We start from the raw sequence: 23056 nt of genomic DNA, 5'->3' as shown, positions 1-23056 counted from the left end.
GAGCTTCCCAGCAGCTTTGTTTACCTACTTAAGCCTCAGCAATGGCGGGCGCCCCTCCCCCAGCCTCGCTGCTGCCTTGCCGGTAGATCACAGACTGCTGTGCTAGCAATGAGGGAGGCTCCGTGGGCGGGGGACCCTCCCGGCCAGGTGTGGGATATGATCTCCTGCCGTGCCTGTTTGCTTAAAGCGCAATATTGGGGTGGGAGTTACCCGATTTTCCAGGTGTTGTGTGTCTCAGTTCCCCTGGCTAGGAAAAGGGATTCCCTTCCCCCTTGCGCTTCCCAGGTGAGGCGATGCCTCACCCTGCTTCAGCTCTTGCTGGTCGGGCTGCAGCAGCTGACCAGCACCGATCGTCCGGCACTCCCCAGTGAGATGAACCCAGTACCTCAGTTGAAGATGCAGAAATCACCGGTCTTCTGTGTCACTCGCGCTGGGAGTTGGAGACTGGAGCTGTTCCTATTCGGCCATCTTGCTCCGCCCCGCCTAGCAGCATGATTTATAATCCTTTGGGTATATACCCAGTAATGGGATCGCTGGGTTAAGTGGTATTTCTAGCTCTAGATCCTTGAGGAATCGCCACACTGTTTTCCACAATGGTTGAACTAATATACACTCCCATAAATATGTACTATTATTATGTGCTAATAGTAAAAGAAGGCCTTCACCAAAAAAAAAAAAAAAAGCAAAGGAAAGAAAAGAAATTGAGAAAGTCCTGTCTAACTTGGCTACCTTGTTTTGGTGACTTACTATTTTATTTCTTATTTTTATTGTTTCAGTAGTAAAAAAGTTTTGAAGTAGTTTTATTTTTTTAATATGTCATTGTTTCACAATGAGTTTTTGTTACAACCTAACCATACCATCAAACAACACAGGCGCAGTCAGTACATCCTTTTTTACACTCCTATGGTTTTTTCAAAAATCATCAAACAAGTTTGGAAATATAGCACATAAATTCTTATTTTACTGTATTCTTTTCTGCATTGTCACTCAATGTATTTCCAAATTAGAGGAGGACACTCTTCTTGTCTCACACTTTGAAAATGATTTTATGACAGTCCAACATTTTAGCCATTAATAGTCATCTTGTAGTCATATGTCTAAAGAAGCTAGTTATCTCCTTCCATCTCTATTAAGTAAAAACCCTCAAGTTTTTCTGCACATTTTGAGGTAACTGAAAAGTGACCAAAAATTTTAATTATGAAAGCTTTCATATCACAGGTAAGCAGTGTTATACACAAGCTGTGCAGTTCATTTTGCAGGTAAGATCTTTTAATTTTCTTTGATAAGAAGTTTATAGACTAAGAGCAGGCACAGTGGTTCTCGCCTGTAATTTCAGCACTTTGGGAAGCCATGGCACATGGATCACTTGAAGCCAGGAGTTCGAGACCAGCCTGGCTAACATGGGAAAACCCTGTTTCTGCCAAAAATAATACAAAAATTAGACAAATGTGGTGGCCGCACACCTGTAGTCCCAGCTACTCAGGAGGTTGAGGCAGGAAAATGGCTTGAACCCTGGAGGTGGAGGCTGTGGTGGTCTGAGACGAGCTACTGCACTATATAGCCTGGGCAACAGAATGAGAGTCTGTCTTTAAAAAAAAAAAAAAAAAGTTTATAGACTAAACAAAACTTGCTTAAATGTACACTTGCAATGTCTATAGAATTTGCAGATAGAGGGCAAGTATCTGGACAAAATATCAGTAGACTTTTGCTTTATGTTTTCTGCGGTTTTATTAAAATACTCATAAAAATCGAGAAGATTATTTGAAACTCCATTTTTAAAATAAAAGTACCTAAAAGCTAGAAGAATCAGTTTTTGTTGCCATTATTTGGCATGTAACTTTACTGTAGAAAACATGCTCATTCAAGTAAGATCTGAAAGAATCAGCTCTATACAGTAAGAGGCCAACACATCTGTTAGCAAACTTTTGTCCTTTTGTTTTCCCACAGAACATTTTATTTGAAACCTTGTAATAAGGAAAAGTAGCTTCATTCCGTTTTATAGAGCTATCAGGGGAACCGCACAATAGTTATGTTTCTTCATGTGGCATGCCCAAACTAACTCAGTAGCCACTGTTTTTAACTTTGCATTGGTGTCTTTGGGGAGACACAGAAACTTTTGATTGATTTAGAAGTATTCCCTGTCTGATTCCAAACTATGAGATTCAGTCTACATATGTGTTTTCACATCCTTTTCTCCATCATACCCAATTGCAAATTTCTTTTCTGCAGATTGTGCAGTAGTTTGTTTTGGTTATTTGCCTCCCTGATCCAGTTATTTATGTGCTTCCATTTGTAATAAGATAACATTGTCATTTAGCCTTATTTTTGAGCGATATTCAGGTCATGCTGGCGTTGGTATTATAATCGTTCTCATATTTATTATCTGACCTCTCAGAAAAAAACAGTATTGAAAGTTAAATTAACATTATCTTGGGATCGAGATGATACCAAGAAAACCGTCAATCCACAGACAAAGGACTATTAATACCCATGATTACAATGTGCTTAAGTAACACACTTAAGCCTCAGCACTCGCAGTGGTGCAACAAGGGATGATTCATTATTGTGAACAGCAAATCACAGTTGCCAACATCAGCAGTCAGGAGGAAAAACAGTGACAGCAACTGTGGGAAACAGATAATCTATGCCATATCCATCTGCTACAAACACAGTGTTGCTTTCAACTGCTATTTTTTGAGCTGCTGTATGGGTTTGATACTACCCCTCCCTAACCTTCTGTACCCATTGCCAAAAACCTGAATTTGTTGCCTCCCTGAAAGGTCCTCATGACATGGGGCTTTTGTGCTATGACTAGGCATTGGAGGCAAATCTGGGCAGTTGTCACCCTAGCTCTTCCTATTAAGCTTACGTTTATGAGCATTTCCTTCAATTCATCTATTCAATACTTTGGTTGAGAAATTGGGGCTGGATTATTTGTTTGTAGCCTCAAAGATTTTTTTGGTCTCACTTGAATCCAGTTAAGTGCTCTTTTTACTTTTCTGTTAGAATTGTAATCTTCCACACTGCTGTTTCCCTGGAGTGTATTCTACTTGTTGTAATTCATTTTTCCCTTTCCAACTGTGGAACTCACTACATGGATTATTCTTTTTTGTTTGTCAGCTCATGAGGATTCAGGTCTAGTTGTTGAAGTAGCCTAGGAACTGGCAGTCTTGCTAATTGTAGAAGGTAAAATATCCTCTCTTCCTGTGGACCAGAACAAACAAGGTGACTCAATTCCCCTCCTGAGACACACAGAAGCTGCTAAGGGCTCTCCAGTCTTCTGGTCTGTCCCAAGCCCCAAGGCTCCAGGACAGGGAGGTCTCTGTCCATCCATTCACCTGCATCCTGGCCAGTTTAAAGGCAACAGAACATGTATATTCATGGGAACCAATATCTAAGGAAGGAAGTCAGGAGAACTTGGGAGCCACAGATCTCTGTGAACCAAGCTTTCCTCAAACTGAGTTTCTTCGTTGCCTTCCCTGCAGGTTGTACTTGTTTTCGCAGACACGCCCAGCCTGAAGGAGAGAATCACCAGTTCTTTTCCCACATGCAGTTACCTAGAGGCCCAACCTTTCTAACCTTCTGTCTTCCAGAACCCAGTAGCCATTTGTTTCAGGAAAAAGTTGGCAGCGGAAGGGAAAGAAGCTACATTCAGTTTTCTGTTTTCCTAGAATGCTTTTAAAAACTTTAAAAAATAGATTTAGTATTCCTGATAATCTCAAAAAGAACAGGCAAGAGATAAGATTTAGAGGTGGGCATAACACTTCTTTTCTAGGTTAAAAAATTGATTTTTTTAAAAAAGTTGATGTTTGTTTATTTTAAATATATTCCTAGATTATTTATGAAAGTTTGTGCCCCATGATGACTATGTGAGAGCACAAATTAAAATGTCAACAAAATAGCAGGTAAGTTATCATAGGCCAACCATTAAGGTAGCAACCATTAAGGTAGCAACAAAACCATATATATTTTAAAGTCAGTCTTCAGTGCTTAAACTTGTTTGATCATGATTTATTGTGCTGTATAAATTCAGAAGAATTGATGAATACTGCTAAGTTATTAATTTGCCCAAAGTGTGAGAGGCTACCACCTAAACCATGTGTTATAAATATTAAAGCCATCCCATCTTTAGGACTTATGTGGGCAATGAATTTTAAGGACCTCTGCAAATCGATTCTGGGTTAATCATAACTCTTTGCGCCTATGATTCACAATCACATTATCCCCCACTGACCATTAGTTAAAATTGGAAAGAAGTTTGGAGCTTAGTGGGCAAGGTTAGAATTTATTTCTCTCACATTATTCTCAGGCCTTTTCATTTCTATTTGATGAGGAAAAATAACAGATTTTCATTCTTCAACCTTTATTTTAATTTTCAAAAGCTCTGCTTTGTTTCATTCCTAAGAATCAGAAATGCTAAGAGAGCAATGGCTACAAAATCAACAGGCCTCGAGGGTTCAGAGTCATATAAACCAAATACTCATTTTTTCCAATGATCTTGAGAAGTAAGCAAACTTTTTCTTAAAAGCCCAATTTTTTTTATCTTAGTAGCATGACCGTATAGAACTGAGGAAATTGCATGCTTTCTGTGGCCCTGGCCATAAACTACATAGTATTATGTTTTTTTTGTTTTTTTGTTTTTTTTTTTTGAGACGGAGTCTCGCTCTGTCACCCAGGCTGGAGTGTGGTGGCCGTATCTCAGCTCACTGCAAGCTCCGCCTCCCGGGTTCATGCCATTCTCCTGCCTCAGCCTCCCGAGTAGCTGGGACTACAGGCGCCTGCCACCTCGCCCGGCTAATTTTTTTTTTTTTTTTTTTTTTTTTTGTATTTTTTAGTAGAGACGGGGTTTCAATGTGTTAGCCAGGATGGTCTCGATCTCCTGACCTCGTGATCCGCCCGTCTCGGCCTCCCAAAGTGCTGGGATTACAGGCTTGAGCCACCGCGCCCGGCCAGCATTATGTTTCTTTACATAACTGTTGTTTCTCAAACTCCATAGGCTATACCTTACAGGCAAAGGCTACTCTATCTCAATGCTTTTGTATTCCTATGGGAGAATCTCCCAGAAATTTATATTTAATGTAGTGCAAAGAGCATAGGAAGATAGCCTTGATCTCACATTCCAAATCTACCACAAATCATTGGTATGACTTGGAGCGAGTCACAATTACCTCACCTGTGAATTAGATATCGTATCAGCTGTCTCACAGTGTTGTAAAGAACAAATAAATACGTGTGAAAATGGCATTTTTAGCAGTTGAAAAATGTTTGGTAAATGTTATCTATTATCATAAGAAATAAATGGAGGACAGAGGGAGGATATTCTTTCTTTAGCAAAGGAAATTCCTATCTAACCCTTTTGGTTTAAATGTCACTTTTCCATAATTGTTCCCACTGAATGCTTTTTAATAAGAAAGGATCATCATTTCTGTGTCTCTCTGAAGCTGTCGATTTTGAAGTGAACTTTTAACAAATTTGCTAAATTAAAGATTCATGTGAGAAAGAATATTGTCCTCCCGATTCAAATCAAGATTGGTGGGATAACAGGTAGAGATAAGTTTGTTTGTGGCATGGACATCTGTAGTTAGTACAGGAGACTGCTACCTAATGAATTAAAAAGCAAAGTGCTTTCAGCATCAGCTCATGATGGAGATGTCAGAACAGGAGCATACAATACATGAGTAATCTATAAACAAATAGAAATGTGTCATAATCCCTAACATGTTGAGGAACACAGGTGCAGGTTTTGAAAATGCACTTTCCCATCCTTCACTTTATGTGGCAAGAAATGCAAATATTTGAGAAAATAACATTGAATGTTTACAGTTCTTCCCCTGACAAATGGAAAATTTCAAAAACCTTTAGGTTAGAGGAGTGTGCATAAACGAGAAATGGTCTCCAAAGCATATCTATGTTTTTAATTGGTTAGGTACTATTGATAAGGAATTTAAATATTTGGGGCTTTCTTATACAGCTATTTCAGTTACCAGAATATTTGAGACTTGTCCTGATTCCTTCCAATAAAAGTTAATTTTAGTTTTCTTTTACCACTTTAAACAAAAACTGTCTGTATGATCCTTACCATAATAGGATTCGTGTTACAACAATTTAGTACTTGAATTATCTCCACTACTGAGTTGTAAGCAGCTTGACGATGGGGGCCCAAGTCTTACCTTTATATTCCTTATAAACTTAACCTTCAGAATTTTAGAGTTAATGTGTAATGATTGTTAGTAAAATTGACTTTAAAGAACAACTGCTATAGAAATAATATAGAAATGGGAACAAAACCTAGCTCCTAGTGTTATCTGGAAAGTGAGAAATTTATCACCGGGAGGCTGTTGGTATCTCAGGCACTATTATGAGGACACAGATGCTAAGCCTCAATAGTTACCAATGTCAATCAATAACCATAGCATCCTAGCATCTCTACTTTGGGGTCTGGAGATTGAAAACACTAGAGGTGGATATCACTTTGGATTATTTTTCCTTCCTCAAAATGAGACCTGAAATATGCTGACATGAAGCTCCCAGATTCAGTTTTGCTTTCTTCTGTTTAACCTATTATGAAGGACTCTGCTGGTGTGGAATTCATTAGCAAATAAATCAATGGCATGTGATTCAGTTACCTACCTAAACATGGCCTCAAGAACAGGGCTAGTTGAAAAATTTTAAGAAAACTCCATTACCTAGTCAGATGGATTGAAAATTTTTAGACCAGTCCTTCAGTTATTATTCTGTTGAAAAGTGAGTTTAGGCTTTGTTGATGAGTATTTTATAGAGTTTTAATTTGATGGCTAAAAACCATTCAAAAGGCAGTGATTATATGTTTTAATTGATGAAAAAGGCCAGGGCCATTTTTAAAAACTAAAATAGTTTGGGTTACTATGCAACATTTCGTTGCCATTGCTACAGGCTATAATCATACTGTCTTAATGATTCTCTTTTTTAAAAATCCATTCATAATGCTTTGGAACATCGATATTGCAAGAGACAGCATATATAATGGCAAAGATAATGTTACTATACATTTAAGTAGAGCTCTACAGTTCACAAAGCCTTGACAACAAAGCTAGAAAACTTTTCTAACAGCAAAGCAATATGTCCCCTGCTGGGGAGGTCCCTTGAGTTTTGTAAAGAAGCTGCCAGGGGATCCAGGAGGCCAAACTAACAGTTTAAAACAGAAGATAATCACAAAAAATCAAAGTAGGTTGTTAGAGGAAGCTTCAAGGTCACTGCTACTCCCAATCACTGTAAATTTAGACCTAGGGAGCTAAAAGCAGATCTGCAAGTTGGTTGCAAAGGATCAGAGAAAAGAGGGAAACTATGGGATAACTCTGTGGGTGAGAAATCAATGTAGAGGAAACCTATACAAGTGTTTTTCCTTCTCTCACACCAAGACTCCAAGCATCTCCTAGTTTATAATTATATCAAACCCCACGTATATAAAATTGTTTCTGATGATATTACTCATATTTTTAATCATCAGCATCATTAGTAATAAAAAAGCAGTGTGTATAGGCTGTCAGGATTGTTAAAATGCATACTCCCAGGCCTTAAACATCAAACATCATCATGCAGTAAGTTTGGGATTAGATCTAGAATCTACATATCTAACACAAAAATCCCCTAGTAATTCTATTGGTGGTGGTCTTAGCATCACATTGTGAGAAACACTGACCGATAGTACCTAAACTAGGATCTAGGGTACCACAGACACTCCATGAGTAATACTTGCATTACATGCTTTCTTTAGGGAAAAAACTTTTGTCTGTTTCAATACCTCATGGTTTGGTTGGGGTTCACCTCAACAAAAGACAGCAAGTATCCACTGAGCACAGTTAACTGGACTGAAGGGTTTAGGCCATTCATTGTTTCATACAAAACTTTTTACTGGGTATCCAATGTTGGTGGGATCTAAGCAAATGTATTTAAAAGGCAACAATTAAATGTTTATTTTATATTTACTTCCTTTACTTTTATATTTAGATATTCCATTCTTTTTTCAGTACTAAAAGAAGTCTCACATGTTCTTCTAGTTTTTCTTTTCTTAAAACTTTGTTTTTTAAAAATTATATTTAATTTATTACACTACAGACATTTATTTTGTCTGGTGTGACGTAGCACTCTGATATTGACATTTTTGCAATTATCACCAGTCCCAGTCACATTTTTTGAATATTTCATATTTGCCACACTGATTTGATTTATTGACTTTCTAATGCAGTCTTATTTTTAAAGAGAGGTAAAAGTTTTATGATAGCAGAGGATTCTTTTATTATTATTATTATACTTAAGTTCTGGGATACATGTGCAGAATGTGCAGGTTTGTTACATAGGTATACACGTGCCATGATGGTTTGCTGCACCCATCAACCTGTCACCTACATTAGGTATTTCTCCTAATGCTATCCCTCCCCTAGCCCGCTGACCCCGCAACAGGCCCTGGTGTGTGATGTTCCCCTCCCTGTGTCCATGTGTTCTCATTGTTCAACTCTCACTTATGAGTGAGAATATGTGGTGTTTGGTTTTCTGTTCCTGTGTTAGTTTGCTGAGAATGATGGTTTCCAGCTTCATCCATGTCCCTGCAAAGGACATGAACTGCCAGCAATTCCATTACCGGGTATATACCCAAGGGATTATAAATCATTCTACTATAAAGACACATGCACATGTATGTTTACTGCAGCACTATTCACAATAGCAAAGACTTGGAACCAACCCAAAGGCCCATCAATGATAGACTGGATAAAGAAAATGTGGCACATATATGCTATGGAATACTATGCAGTCTAATACAGTCTTTATATGACATTTAAATACTTTTAAAAACAGTAGGCTTTTGTTCTGTTCCACTGATTTTCTATTCTGAAATACATTTTGTGCTGTTTTATTTTTAAGCTTTATAGCTTGTCTCATTACTTGGTATTCTAAGTCTCCGATAATTATTATTTTTTTAATTTTCAAAATTTCTTTACTATTCTTATCTGTTTTCTCCTAATTAAATTTGCAAAGGTCTTAAGAAGTTCTAAAATAAACTTTGGGTATTTTATTTAGAATTACATTTTGTATTGGAGAATCTGAGGAAAATTTAAATGTCTTTTGTAATTATGCATCCCCATTCTTAGGAATATGTTATATCTATCCAGAAACTTGTTCAAGCCGTCTTCAGTCAAGTGTTAAGGTGTTCTTCATATAGCTCCTACTAATTTATTGTTAAATTTATCTCTCTGTATTTATATTTAGTGTACATAGATATTTTTATTCAAACTATCATCTCATTAATATATTAATAGAAAAACAAATCATTTGTATATATCCATTTACGATCAATCTATTTTTTGAAATCTGAATTTTTAAAATACTTTTTCACTTGATTCTGATGGGCTTCTTAAATATATCATCAAATAATGATAATTTTGTCTCTACTGGATGATAATTTTTTCCTAATAGATTGAAATCATAGTTTTGCTTCCATCCTTTTTTGCATAGGATAAAGTTGTTACAATAATGTTAATTTTGGGTTAATAGTAAGCATCATTTTCTTTACTTTAATGGTAATGCAGTGAGAGTTTAAGCTTGAAATAGGTTTGCTGTTGTTTGAAGCATTCTGTATCTCATTATGGATTTTCTTTATTCCTGGTTTACCACTAGATAGATAATAGATAGATAACTGTTTATAATTTTGCCAAGTATCTTTCTTGTGTCTATTGAAAGATCATTTAAAAGTTTTATAAAGCCTCATTTGTAAGATATACTGTCACCCCAGTAACATTTCCAATACTAAACCAGTGTTGCTTTTCCTTGTTTAATAATGTTGCATTATTCTTTTAATATAAGCAAACTAACCTTGGAGTTTAACTATTACTTCTATTTATTTTATGAATTCCTTAAGTCCATTTTTACATGTAATAAAGTGAAAATATACTTTATTGAGATGCTTAGGGTAGTAGATCAGGCTTTTTTTGAGGGGGGTAAATTTGTGACTCAGTGTATGAGTCATTACTGAGGGGAAAAAAATAATCACTAAAGACATTGTAAGTGAACCAGAGTAAAGTTATGTTCCAAAAATGATGATAGAGGAAGTTGTGGAATCTTTGTATTTTCCTCATTGCAATGCCCACCAGGGAATTTTCTTCTAAGTTCAGCTGCAAGATATCCACAGGCCACATGTGATAATAGATTAATTTAGAAGGATATAGGACAGGAGATGTAGCTCATCAGCAGGGCAGCATTGCTCATTTTTCTTCAATGTGAGTTGTACTTGCAGCTTTCATTTAGAACAGGGATGACATGCAACATGATACCTATGTTGAGTGAGTGCAGAAACCCACCTGGCTTAGAAGCCTGGTAACACAAGTCATCAGTAGCTCTTGTAATAACTCCAAAGGCATAACTTTCAGGGTCCCCAAAAGGGACAGTCCCAGTCACACGAATCACTGAAATGGTAGAAGCTCAAAGACATGGCTGCCTTGCATGCATTTTTTGTTCTCTCAATCCAAATGACATTTTCCACTCAAGGATCATTTTACTACAAGCAACGTGGCCTAAAAGTATAGTAAACATTCGACCTTTTCCATGTTTTCGGAACAGAGCTATAAATTAACCAAAGTACAAATTCTCATTCAGAATAAAAGTTTACTTAGAAATACAGTCTGCCCTCCATATCTGCAGGTTCTGCAGATGCAGATTCAACCAGCCATGAACTGAAAATATTTTTAAAACACAATAGAGAGTAATAATATAATAAAAATACAAATTAAAAACAATACAGTGCAACAACTGTTTACATACTATGTACATTGTATTAGGTATCATAAGTAATCTAGACATGATTTAAGTATACTGGAGGATATATAGAGATTATATGCAAATACTGTGCCATTTTATAAAGGACTTGAGTATCCCTGGATTTTGGTATCCACAGGGGTTCTGAAATCAAACCCCAACAGATACTGAAGGACGACTGTATGTTCTATTATTTTTGGCATAATTAAATATATACCAATGTAATGTTTTTCATCCTGTCTATGTAAATTAAAATTCCAACTTTAAACCCTATTTCTTCTTTTGTTCTTCATTTTTTCACAGGTAAAATATGGAAATTATGCTTTTGTATGGGATGCAGCTGTATTGGAATATGTGGCTATCAATGACCCAGATTGTTCCTTTTACACCATTGGAAATACTGTTGCTGATCGGGGATATGGAATTGCATTACAACATGGCAGTCCTTACCGAGATGTTTTTTCACAAAGGTAAGATTTGTGTATGACCAAATAAGGGGAGAGATGAAATTTAGACAAAGAATATCCATTGGTTACCCGATCTGGTTTATTACATTTTGTTTCCTTTGTTAGGAGAAGCACAATAAACAACAACAACAAAAAAGATAGTTATAAGTGGTTGTTCAATAAGACACTCATTACCTAAAACATGAAATATTATTTTTCCCATAAGTAGTGGGAGAAATAATGCTACATATAACTGGTTTTACTTTCAAAAAATTGATATGGTAAAGAAAGTAGGTGTGTTAGTTATTTCTATTAGAAGTAAACTAGTAATCTAGTCTGAATTTTTAGTAACAAATGTCACAGAGTTAAGAAAATGAATTCATTCTAAGAATACAAAAGCATAACATAAACTTCAGGACCAAGTTAAAGTTCTGATGAAATGAAGCACATAATGACAGGGATGTTTCCACCTGAATTTTGCAAAGGAAACAGTTAAGATTTTGGAATTCCCCACTTAGCATCAAAGTATACGGTAGATTTTGTCATGGAAATCAAGGAGATAACTTATTAAGACATTATATCCATTTTCAAATAAGAATGTTCTATGATAAAGTAGTTGTTTATAATGGAAGACTTTTAAATATATATTTTAGATTAACAATGCATATGAAAGACTTGGGCCTGAAAGGAATGCACAAAGATTACTGCATTTCATTCTGTCTCCTACCAAACAAGCCTGGACCTAAGACAGATTAATATCTTCCACGTAGAAGTATATCCTATTTTATACTGAAAGTACATTTTGTTTAGTTTCTAGATTTTCTTCTACCTATTCTCTAGAATCTAATGACAGTCTAAGAGGGCAGTTCCAGATAGTACTAAGGCCGTAAATTTCAAACAATTTGAGTTATATTTCTCCAAATTTTAGGATAACAAAACAGCCAGGCATTTTGTGTGTATTTTTTTAAAAGAACTAAAAATCAGTAGTTCACAATTTATGCCATAACTCTTCCATTAGCAAACCATAAAAATCTAAACCTCTCTCATGACATTTAAAATGAAGTTAGATTAATTCTAAGGTCCTGTATTAGTCAGCTTTTCTGTGTAGAAAACAACTCTAAAGTATAAGTGATTTAGAAAAGTTACTTCTCATTCATGAAACAAGGCTGTAATTTGGTTGTGCTCTGCTTCAAACTGTGGGTCAACTGCAGGTCTACTCTGTGCAAGCTTCTCATTCCAAGGCCCAGGCTGAAGAAGCCGACCTAACAGGGACATGCTGTTCTCACTGCAAAGAGCATTTGCAAAAGAGGTTGGCAGAAACCTGCAGTGTCTCCTGTGCTTCTTGCTTGGATGTGGCATATGTTCCATCTGCCCACAGATCACAAACCAAAGCAAATCTCATGGCCAAGCTCAAAATTAATGGAGTGGGTAAATGTACTCCACATACAGGGAAGGAAGGAGTAAAGGATTATGAACAGGCTGGACGCAGTGGTTCATACCTGTAATCCCAGCACTTTGGGAAGCCAAGGCAGGTGGATCACTTGAGGCCAGGAGTTTGAGACTAGCCTGGCCAACATGGAGAAACCCCATCTCTACTAATAATATGAAAATTATCCAAGTGTGGTGGTGCATGCCTATAATCCCAGCTACTTGGGAGTCTGAGGCATGAGAATCGCTTGAGCCTGGGAGGTGGAGGTTGCAGTGAGCTGAAAGTGAAATACATAGGCATTAACTGAGAAGCAAAATACTAAATAATAATCAATCAAAACACATTTATTGATGAGCAAATTCTCAGAGAAACAAACTACAAAAATCAATTATGCCATAGGGAATCAGTTTCTGTATCATGCCATAGCGAATCAGATTTCTGAATCAGTCTGTGAAGCACTTGGCATCTAGTTGGAGATAGAAGACCCACGCACAAGAAACAAAGAACAATACAGACATTTCTATAAATGTGTGTTGATATATATGTATATAATATCAGTATTGTTTGTTTATATTATTTTAAGTTATATAGTTAAGGTATTGAAATAATTGAACAGCATGCAGAGTAGTTAACAAAGGAAAATGAGTGAAAACTCTCCAGAGAAGGTAAGCCTGGAACTTGACCTTAATCAGGCAAGGGCAAATAAGGAGAAATAACAAATAGAAGAGACCCTTCTAAGGGAACAAACACACCGCTGCTTTTAATTTAGATGTGAGAATGGAAAAGCATAATAGAATAAAAAGGGATCCTGGGTTTCATGGTGAAAGACCAGCAGAACTGTTTAATGAATCCTTAACATTACTCAGATAATTGAGAAAAGGATTATTGATTATTGATTAGTTATGGTTAATTGGCTTTTTCATTACTAAAAATGTTCTTGTTTTTCGGACTTGATTTTCTGGAATTTTTTTTTTTTTTTTTTTTTTTTTTTGAGACATTGTTTCACTCTTGTCGCCCAGACTGGGGTGCAGTGGCGTGATCTCGGCTGACTGCAACCTCCCCGTCCCGGGTTCAAACGATTCTCCTGCCTCAACCTCCCGAGTACCTGGGATTACATGTGCATGCCACCACACCCGGCTAATTTTTTGTATTTTGAGTAGAGGTGGGATTTCACCATGTTGGGCAGGCTGGTCTTGAAGTCCTGACATCAGGTAATCCACCCGCCGCAGCCTCCCAAAGTGCTGAGATTACAGGCATGAGCCACCACACCCAGAGATTTTCTGTATCTTTTATGTAAAAAGTAATGCATGAACATAATAGTAATTAAAGAAATATTTAATAAATTACACCAAGTGTTGCATTTCTTATTAGCCCTGTGGTGCTTTACCTATCAGAGATTTTAATTCTCAGAAAATGTACTCTAGTGGACTGCTAAAAAGTAATATTAAGCATTGAACATTATTTTTCCTTTGTTTGATATGCAGTATAGATGTTGGCAGTTTAAATTGTTCCTTTCTGTGGAGTTTCTTGATAATGACATCCTGCATCCTGATTCCCTGGACAAATGGAGAAAGGGAGAGCCAGGAAAGAAGCAGGACCTGCCTGGCAATCATCAGTGGTGTGCCAGCTCCTCTCTTTATGCACATGTGCCACATTAATTTATCACCCAAAACCTCTTGCTAAATTCAGAAAATATTTGCATTTGTTCCATTTTTTTATAGCCATAAGGAAAAAGAGACCTTCCCTTTTTGTTAACTGATTTCAAAAACTATGAAGATCATCAAATTTAACCATTTTAGTACATTCTGGTCAATATGTTTCATACATTGGCATCCAGGGCCATTGATTAAACTAAATCACTTATTATTATTGTGATTATCTTCAATGAAAATACAGTATACTAGGTGATTTTAATAATTCAATATTACTTTTCAGGTGACTATATTTCTATAACAACTTCTAAAATATTAAGGTACTTTAATATGTAACAAATATTAGCATGTAAAATGAAAAATATATAGTGATACAGTAACTACATTTATTATCTGCTACCTGTCAGATGTCTTCTATGTTTATGTATTTCATAGGCACTTTAGAACAATCATATGAGGTGTTGCACATTTGTTCATTATAGCATTGCTTATTAGTGCATGACTGCTGTGCTACAAGTGCATACACTGAGTGGATGAGTCTGCACCTGGACAACTTTTGAATTCAGCTTAGGAGATATGGGTTATAGTGATACACTCACATGTACGATTGTATGTGAGTGAACACACATTGGAATGACTTCAAGGAACCAGTAAGCGCTACAATTTATATAACCATAGAAATGGCTAGAAGAGTTTTGCTTCCTTTTGTGTCCTTTCTGCACATAAACTAGATAACTTGGCAGCAGACGTTAAAGTCAGTCTTTTTTTTTTTTGGTCATCAGATGTGTGTGTGGGGGGTAAGTAAGGCTTGCAGTGAATTCTCTACCTGACACTATTTGTCATCGGATGTTTTATGTGGTACTCACCTTGTAACTTCTTAGTTTAAAAAACTTTAGTCATATGTTGTCTCATTAAAGGCGTTTAAGAATGAAGAAAACTGAATTTTTCAGGTTGCCTTCATCGTGCAATAAATAAAATTAACTCCAGTGTTGACTTCAGAATCTTAATGATGCAGAAAGCTAAAAAGAAAACCAAAAAGAATGAGCTCACGTCTGTTCTCAAATCTTAAGTGGATATTAGGAAAAACTAATTCATTAGTTTAATTTTATAGTTCATCCATAAAGAGGTCACATTTTGCTTATTGGCTTCTAGTCCCTAAACATGGGATATAGAACTACCCAAAGCACAAAAACAATTACATGTTCCAAATTGCATGGAGAATAATTTTCTTGGATTCATGATAGTGACACATATATAAACAGGTGTTCAAACTAATCACAGAATTTGAGAATTTTTGGAAATGGATTTAACAGTATCTATCCTCTTTCTGACAGGGATGAAAGTAGTTCACAGGAATAAACAACTGGCTTAGAATCACAAAAAGAAGCAATAAAAGTGGAAAAAATTCAAAATTTCTGATTTCATATCCATTTTTCTGGTCACTATACGTTCTATCTTCCCTTATATTTCTTGTAAAAGCATGTAAGAATAATGTCAAGCTTATATTCTTATATTGTCCTTACTACATGCTAGACTCTAAGCTCCTACACATAATAACCTGTGAGGTAAATACTGTTGCTGTCCTAATTGTACAGACCCAGAAACTGGGACATAATGAAGTAAAGTAACCTGCGCAAGTTCATGAAGCTGTCGATTATTAGAGCTGAGATTCAAACCCAGAGTCTGGCTCCAAAAATTGGGTCTCTTAACCATTCTGCTATACTGCTTTTCCCAAAAATGACATATGCTTTTAACAAGTGTGTTTCAAGTAAATACTTAGGGATTCTCTTTCTATCTCTCTCTACACATGCACGCATGCACAGACACAGACACACACAGAGTAGAATTAATCACAATCCTTGATCCTTCACCAATACTGTCATTATTGGTCCATAAATAGCTACTTTTATTCATTTATTTGGTTAGTTTTAAACTCCTTAGTTGTAGTCTTTTATCCTATTAACTATTAGAATATTTAATTTAATATTATAACTATTGGAATTATTTTCCTATTAACTATTAGAATATTTAGTGCTTTCTTTTTGTATTTTTACTTGGATTCAAAAAGAGAATATTAGATCTTTTTAGCTCCCTCTATATTGATACTTCTTACACTTTACCTCTTGGGTCCTACCTCCTGTTGTTAAGCTCCTAAGCTCCTTGAGTTCACACATGTGTTTGTACATCTCTAGTGCCTACTTTCTTGTTTAGCGTGCAGTAAGCATTCAATAATTATTTCATACATGATAAAAGATCTACTTAATTTTTGGCTAAAGGTCAGCCCATTTACTTATAGCCAGATAAACCTCTGTGCTTTTTGCTTGCTTGATAATTTCTAACGTCTTCCTTTTTATCATAATCATTTTTTCTTTCTTGGTTTCTACAGTTTTTCATCCAACCAATAAAAAAGCTAAGAAAAAAAAAAAAGCTAAGAAGAAAAAGAAAACAAACACAGCACCTGCCTACCCTTCTTTCCAACTCCCTACTGTAATAATTTTTATGCATTCATTCCCACAAGGAAAGTAAAAAACATTCCTTTAACTTGAAAGCATAATCCTAATCCTTTAATTCCCCAATTGGAATGGGGTGCTTTCCAAGCATTCTGTTCACCATTTGGGAAGGGGAAAAAAGCAGCCCCTATTGATTGCCCACTTAGTGCCTCCAGGATTGGTAAACAAATGGCTTAAGCTCTGTATTCAGCTGGTTAAAAGAATCTCTCAGAAAGGTACATAAAACCAGAAGTTAAACAGTTTACTGGCTTCCCTTTAGAGATGCAAAATATAAACTAGCCCCAAGCTCTGAGAGCAGAAGTGATGTTACTGAGACACATTTGTAAACATTAAGCAATATGAAAGTATACATTAAACCATGTAGTATAGACAACACTTGCAGAAAAAATTTTAAGGAAAACGAAATCAGTGAAGACTAGAATAAAAAAGGTTACTAGACTTGAGCAGGGAGAATTCAAGAATAAATTAAATTTGGATATGAGAACAGGTGCAGGTAAAATAGGAAAACATGAGAAATTCACATAAATAAAAACAGTCATCATGTGTTGAAAGGATGATGAGAAGGAACAACTTGACTGGAGATAATATTAGTCAAGGGATTTAGGTAGAGAAACTAAAATTGAACATGACAGACTATCAACAGCTGCTAGTTATAAAGCATCTACTGCGCTAAACACTTGATATGTTTCATATACTGCTTGCCACAACTCTGTGCACTGCATTTCATAAATATGAGGAAACTGAGCCTCAGACTTAAGTATCTTGCCAAATTCACATAGCTAATAACAAACAGATCTAGGACTCAGGTTGAAGCTCATGTCCTTACTCAGCACCCTCCACCAGCTTTGTGGGGCTCTGAGAAGAGAAATATCCGTACAGAGGAGGATTTGAAGAGTCTGAGGTGTTAGGTTAACTATTCATTGAGGAAGGCCATTTGCAAGGCTGCTGTAGTATTCCAGCTGGGAAGCAGTAAGAATACTACAAAAGAATGATGAAAAAGGATTAGAAAAAAAGATAAGTCTGGAGAAGGGATAGGGAGAACTTGGTGAAAAATCAAAGAAGTGCATAAAATCCGGGAACCTGAATGAGAAAGGCTGTGCAGATTTCAGTGGCCACAAACAGCCCCCTCATTTCTCCTACTTCTTCCAGCTCTCTAACTTCTCCTTCTTGGTCATCTATTACAAGTTTGCATCAGCTCTATTTCATCATTTTTAGAAAGGCAACGATTAATTATTTTAATTATGATCATTCACTGCCCAGTAAACAGATAATTATTTCTAAGAACCATACAGCCTACAGATTTCTATTCTGTTGTTGCTCACATCACAGTCACAGATTCCTATTGGCATTCTTCTTCTCTCTCACAATACATCAGATGTTTTTTTTTATTTATATATATATACACACATGTTTTATTTATGTGTGTATATATAATAATATATCTATTATATATATTTATACACATATTTTTGCTTTAAAAGAATGACATTTTATCCTATAAAATGTGAAAGGAAATTATTTTCTTTTCTCACATAATACACGTCTATTTAGATAAAGACTACCCTCTGGAATCCATACAAAGGAATATGTTATTCCTATATCAGAGCAACCTCCTCTTTAAAACATCTGTTTTAAATTTAGAATTTTTAATTTGAAAAACTTCAATAAACAAGAAAAGTGAGTAAGCTTATTGGTCTATCAATCTTTTTCTGTTTCCTGAATCCTTGTGGAGCTATTTTTATGACAAATATCCTGTGAGTTTTAGTAAGCACCCTGACTGCTACTTCTACTGGAGAATCTAAATAATTTACATCTATTTTAGAGTTTAATCTAAATAGATGACAGAGTAAGTACAGTTAGTGATATTTCCAGTATGTGAATATTTCAAAAATATTTATGGGCTCCATATGATTTGAGATTAGTTTTATTAATCTTGCCAAGCTGTAGCCAAATTTTAAACAATTATAAACCTTTACTTTCAAGAAGCATATAGCATTCTCACTGCTAAGCACAAACGTAGGCATCAAACAGCAAGCCCAGGGGGTAGATTTTTAAGTGATACGCGTTTCCATTCTTCTTGTACTACATCATACAGCATTCGGGGAACACTGTATTCAAGATACAACAGTACCCTTTATGAACAAGCATCTTTATTAGACTTTTCTGGGATAAGTCCTGAGCTACAGGGAAGATAAATGACTAGTGCAAGGTGCAAGGCAGTATTTCAGCTGGATAATAAGCCCATGACGCTGGACCAAGCTGCTTTTCAAGCAGCAAGTCTGATCAGCCATTTTACAAATAAGATTTGTGCTGTTTCTAGATCTCAGTAAATATTGTTTCTTAAAAAAACCGTTGGTTTACAAAAAGCGTAGTTATTTTACCGATATAATCTAGGTGTTAGTAAAGGCTTTTAAACAAAATATACCAGAACTTAAAACCACAAATTTGCATTGCACTTGAAAATACACACACACACACACACGCGCACACACACACACACTCTCCAGAGTAATTATCACTCTCTCAGAAACCCTTTTATTCCCTTATAGTTAAATCACATTTTTAACATTCAAAACACTCATTCTACTCAACAAACATAGCCTCAAGACACTTTTTACTGTTTGAAAAATTCAGTCTACTTTTAAAAGGAAAATTTGATGTCATCAAAAATAAAGAACATGCTACTTTTTCGTAGACCCTTAAAATATTGTAAGCATAGTGACATCATGGGAATAAACGTGTGGGCTTACATAATAATTATGTCGGTAGAGGAAACAATCATAGATTTTGAGCCATGAGTGAGCCTTTGGCATGCATTTAGATAACTCTCTGATTTTTCAAATGTGAAACCAAGAAGGGAAGTGGGGTTCCCTGCCCAGGGTATAACCCTTGGTTAAAACCATGCCCTGGAGACCACTGGTCCAGGCTACCAGTCCAGTGTCCCATCCCCTGCCCTGTTCTGCCAGTTCCTTTTGATTTAAAAAAGTCAGTTTTTATCCCTAAAATTTACCAGTAAAATATATGTTTTCACAAACATAGTCATGTCAATATATTACATAAAGGACAGGAATATTCATTAGGAAATAATTTAACAGAGCCATAAACATAACTAGAACATCTGTTTAAAAATTGTCATTACTTCATAGACACAAGAAAATGCAGCACAAAGATGAATAGAGTGCTTTGGAATGTGTTCTCTAACTTATAAAGAAACTCTGCTGTAGCCTAAAATAGGCTACATTCATTGAAAACTCACCAGGTGCCAAGTATCACTATAAAGGCCCTAACTATGTTAAATAATTTAATTCTCGTAATAAGTGTGTGAGATAAATATTATTAGCTTTATTTTATAGAAGAGGAAACTAAATCACAGAAATGATTTGAAATTTTCCAAAATCATAAAACTAATAAGTGACAAAGCCAGGCTTTGAACCCATGCTGTCAAAGACTATACTATCCTGGCTCATTTTCCCACAAGTCTAAGAACATGCACCAATGCTGGAAAAGGATAATAAGTATCTAAATTGTCTTCATGACTGCCGGCGTGGCTGCCTGCCTTCATATTAAAATGCTGTTGCACATTTTAGTTTAAATGAAATGCAGAATATTTTTAGAAACTTAAATGGTATAACAATACCAAAGGCTCCTCCATTACAGGGAGGGAGAGATCCATCTGAAATTGAAGCTGTCTTACATCAACAGACTAGAAGTAAATATATTGAAAGTTGAAAGCTATGGGAGGATACTGAAATATTTTCCCTTCCTCTCACCTTCCATTGCTACAAGTTAGCTTAAGACTCTACATAATCAAAACTTTAATTCTTCTTTCATGGAAGTTTTAATTCATCATTACATTTTAATTGGTGGAATTCATAATTGCCTCTTATCTATCTCATTTCATAGCTCTTTGAGCAGTTCAAATAAACTAACATCATAATTGGTCAGACTGTCTACTTACCTGTTAAATGTTTACTAATGTGAAACAGAATCTGATACTTCTAAACATGAATTATGACTAAGATGAAAATATAAGAATTTTTATATGGAATAAGAGCCATTATTCTGTATAGCCCAGATAAGTCTAACATAAGCTCTAATGATTTCTGTATTTGTGAAATTAGTTCTCTGTTTTAACACCAATTTCAAAACGAGAAATACATACCTCAATGGATTCATTTACTTTTTTTCTTTTTATTTATCTATTTATTTATTTATTTTATTATACTTTAAGTTCTAGGGTACATGTGCACAATGTGCAGGTTTGTTACATATGTATACATGTGCCATGTTGGTGTGCTGCACCCATCAACTTGTCATTTGCATTAGGTAAATCTCCTAATGCTATCCCTCCCCCTCCCCCAACCCCATGGCAGGCCCCGGTGTGTGACGTTCCCCTTCCTGTGTCCAAGTGTTCTCATTGTTCAATTTCCACCTATGAGTGAGAACATGTGGTGTTTGATTTTTTTTCCTTGCTATGTTTGCTGAGAATGATGGTTTCCAGCTTCATCCATGTCCCTACAAAGGACATGAACTCATCCTTTTTTATGGCTGCATAGTATTCCATGATGTATATGTGCAACACTTTCTTAATCCAATCTATCATTGATGGACATTTAGGTTGGTTCCAAGTCTTTGCTATTGTGAATAATGCTGCAATAAACATACATGTGCATGTCTCTTTATAGCAGCATGATTTATAATCCTTTGGGTATATACCCAGTAATGGGATGGCTGGGTCAAATGGTATTTCTTGTTCTAGATCCTTGAGGAATCGCCACTGTCTTTCACAATGGTTGAACTAGTTTACAGTTCCACCAACAGTGTAAAAGTGTTCCTATTTCTCCACATTCTCTCCAGCACCTGTTGTTTCCTGACTTTTTAATGATTGCCATTCTAACTGGTGTGAGATGGTATCTCATTGTGGTTTTGATTTGCATTTCTGTGATGGGAGTGATGATGAGCATTTTTTCATGTGTCTGTTGGCTGCATAAATTTCTTCTTTTGAGAAGTGTCTGTTCATGTCCTTCACCCACTTTTTGATGGGTTTTTTGTTGTTGTTTTAAATGTGTTTGAGTTCTTTCTAGATTCTGGATATTAGCCCTTTGTCAGATGAGTAGGTTGCAAAAATGTTCTCCCATTCTGTAGGTTGCCTGTTCACACTCTGATGATAGTTTCTTTTGCTGTGCAGAAGCTCTTTAGTTTAATCAGATCCCATTTGTCAATTTTGACTTTTGTTGCCATTGCTTTTGGTGTTTTAGACATGAAGTCGTTGCCCATGCCTATGTCCTGAATTGTATTGCCTAAGTTTCCTTCTAGGGTTTTTATGGTTTTAGGTATAACATTTAAGTCTTTAACCTGTCTTGAATTAATTTTTGTATAAAGTGTAAGGAAAAGATACAGTTTCAGCTTTCTACATAAGGCAGGCCAGTTTTCCCAGCACTATTTATTAAATAGGGAATCCTTTCCCCATTTCTTGTTTTTGTCAGGTTTGTCAAAGATCAGATGGTTGTAGATGTGTGGTATTATTTCTGAGGGCTCTGTTCTGTTCCATTGGTCTATATCTCTGTTTTGGTATCAGTATCATGCTATTTTTGTTACTGTAGCCTTGTAGTATAGTTTGAAGTCAGGTAGCATAATGCCTCCAGCTTTGTTCTTTTGGCTTAGGATTGTCTTGGCAATGAGGGCTCTTTGTTGGTTCCATATAAAGTTTAAAGTAGTTTTTTTCCAATTCTGTGAAGAAAGTCATTGGTAGCTTAATGGGGATGGCATTGAATCTATAAACTACCTTAGGCAGTATGGCCATTTTCATGATATTGATTCTTCCTATCCATGAGCATGGAATGTTCTTCCATTTTTCTGTGTCCTCTTTTATTTCGTTGAGCAGTGGTTTGTAGTTCTCCTTGAAGAGGTGCTTCACATCCCTTGTAAGTTGGATTCCTAGGTATTTTATTCTCTTTGAAGCAACTGTGAATGGGAGTTCACTCATGATTCGGCTCTCTGTTGTCTGTTATTGGTGTATAAGAATGCTTGTGATTTTTGCACATTGATTTTGTATCCTGAGACTTTGCTGAAGTTGCTTATCAGCTTAAGGAGATTTGGGGCTGAGATGATGGAGTTTTCTAAATGTACAATCATGTCATCTGCAAACACAGACAATTTGACTTCCTTTTTTCCTAATTGAATACCCTTGATTTCTTTCTCCTGACTGATTGCCCTGGCCAGAACTTCCAACAC

The 23056-nt window shown here is 36.0% G+C and overlaps 1 protein-coding gene across 2 annotated transcripts in view; it reads left to right on the top strand.

Annotated features, from left to right (window-relative positions):
* The window catches only part of GRID2 (glutamate ionotropic receptor delta type subunit 2), a 1538331-nt gene that overhangs the window by 1387072 nt on the left and 128203 nt on the right, over positions 1–23056 (top strand). For both annotated transcript variants that reach the window (XM_025385476.1, XM_025385475.1), the window contains one exon: positions 11089–11255. In XM_025385476.1, the coding sequence (XP_025241261.1) occupies positions 11089–11255 (167 nt within the window). The remainder of the gene's footprint in view (positions 1–11088; positions 11256–23056) is intronic.

The sequence above is a fragment of the Theropithecus gelada genome, chromosome 5 (genome assembly GCF_003255815.1).
Source record: "Theropithecus gelada isolate Dixy chromosome 5, Tgel_1.0, whole genome shotgun sequence".
Taxonomy (NCBI): Eukaryota; Metazoa; Chordata; class Mammalia; order Primates; family Cercopithecidae; genus Theropithecus; species Theropithecus gelada.
This window is presented reverse-complemented; position numbering and strand designations above follow the sequence as displayed.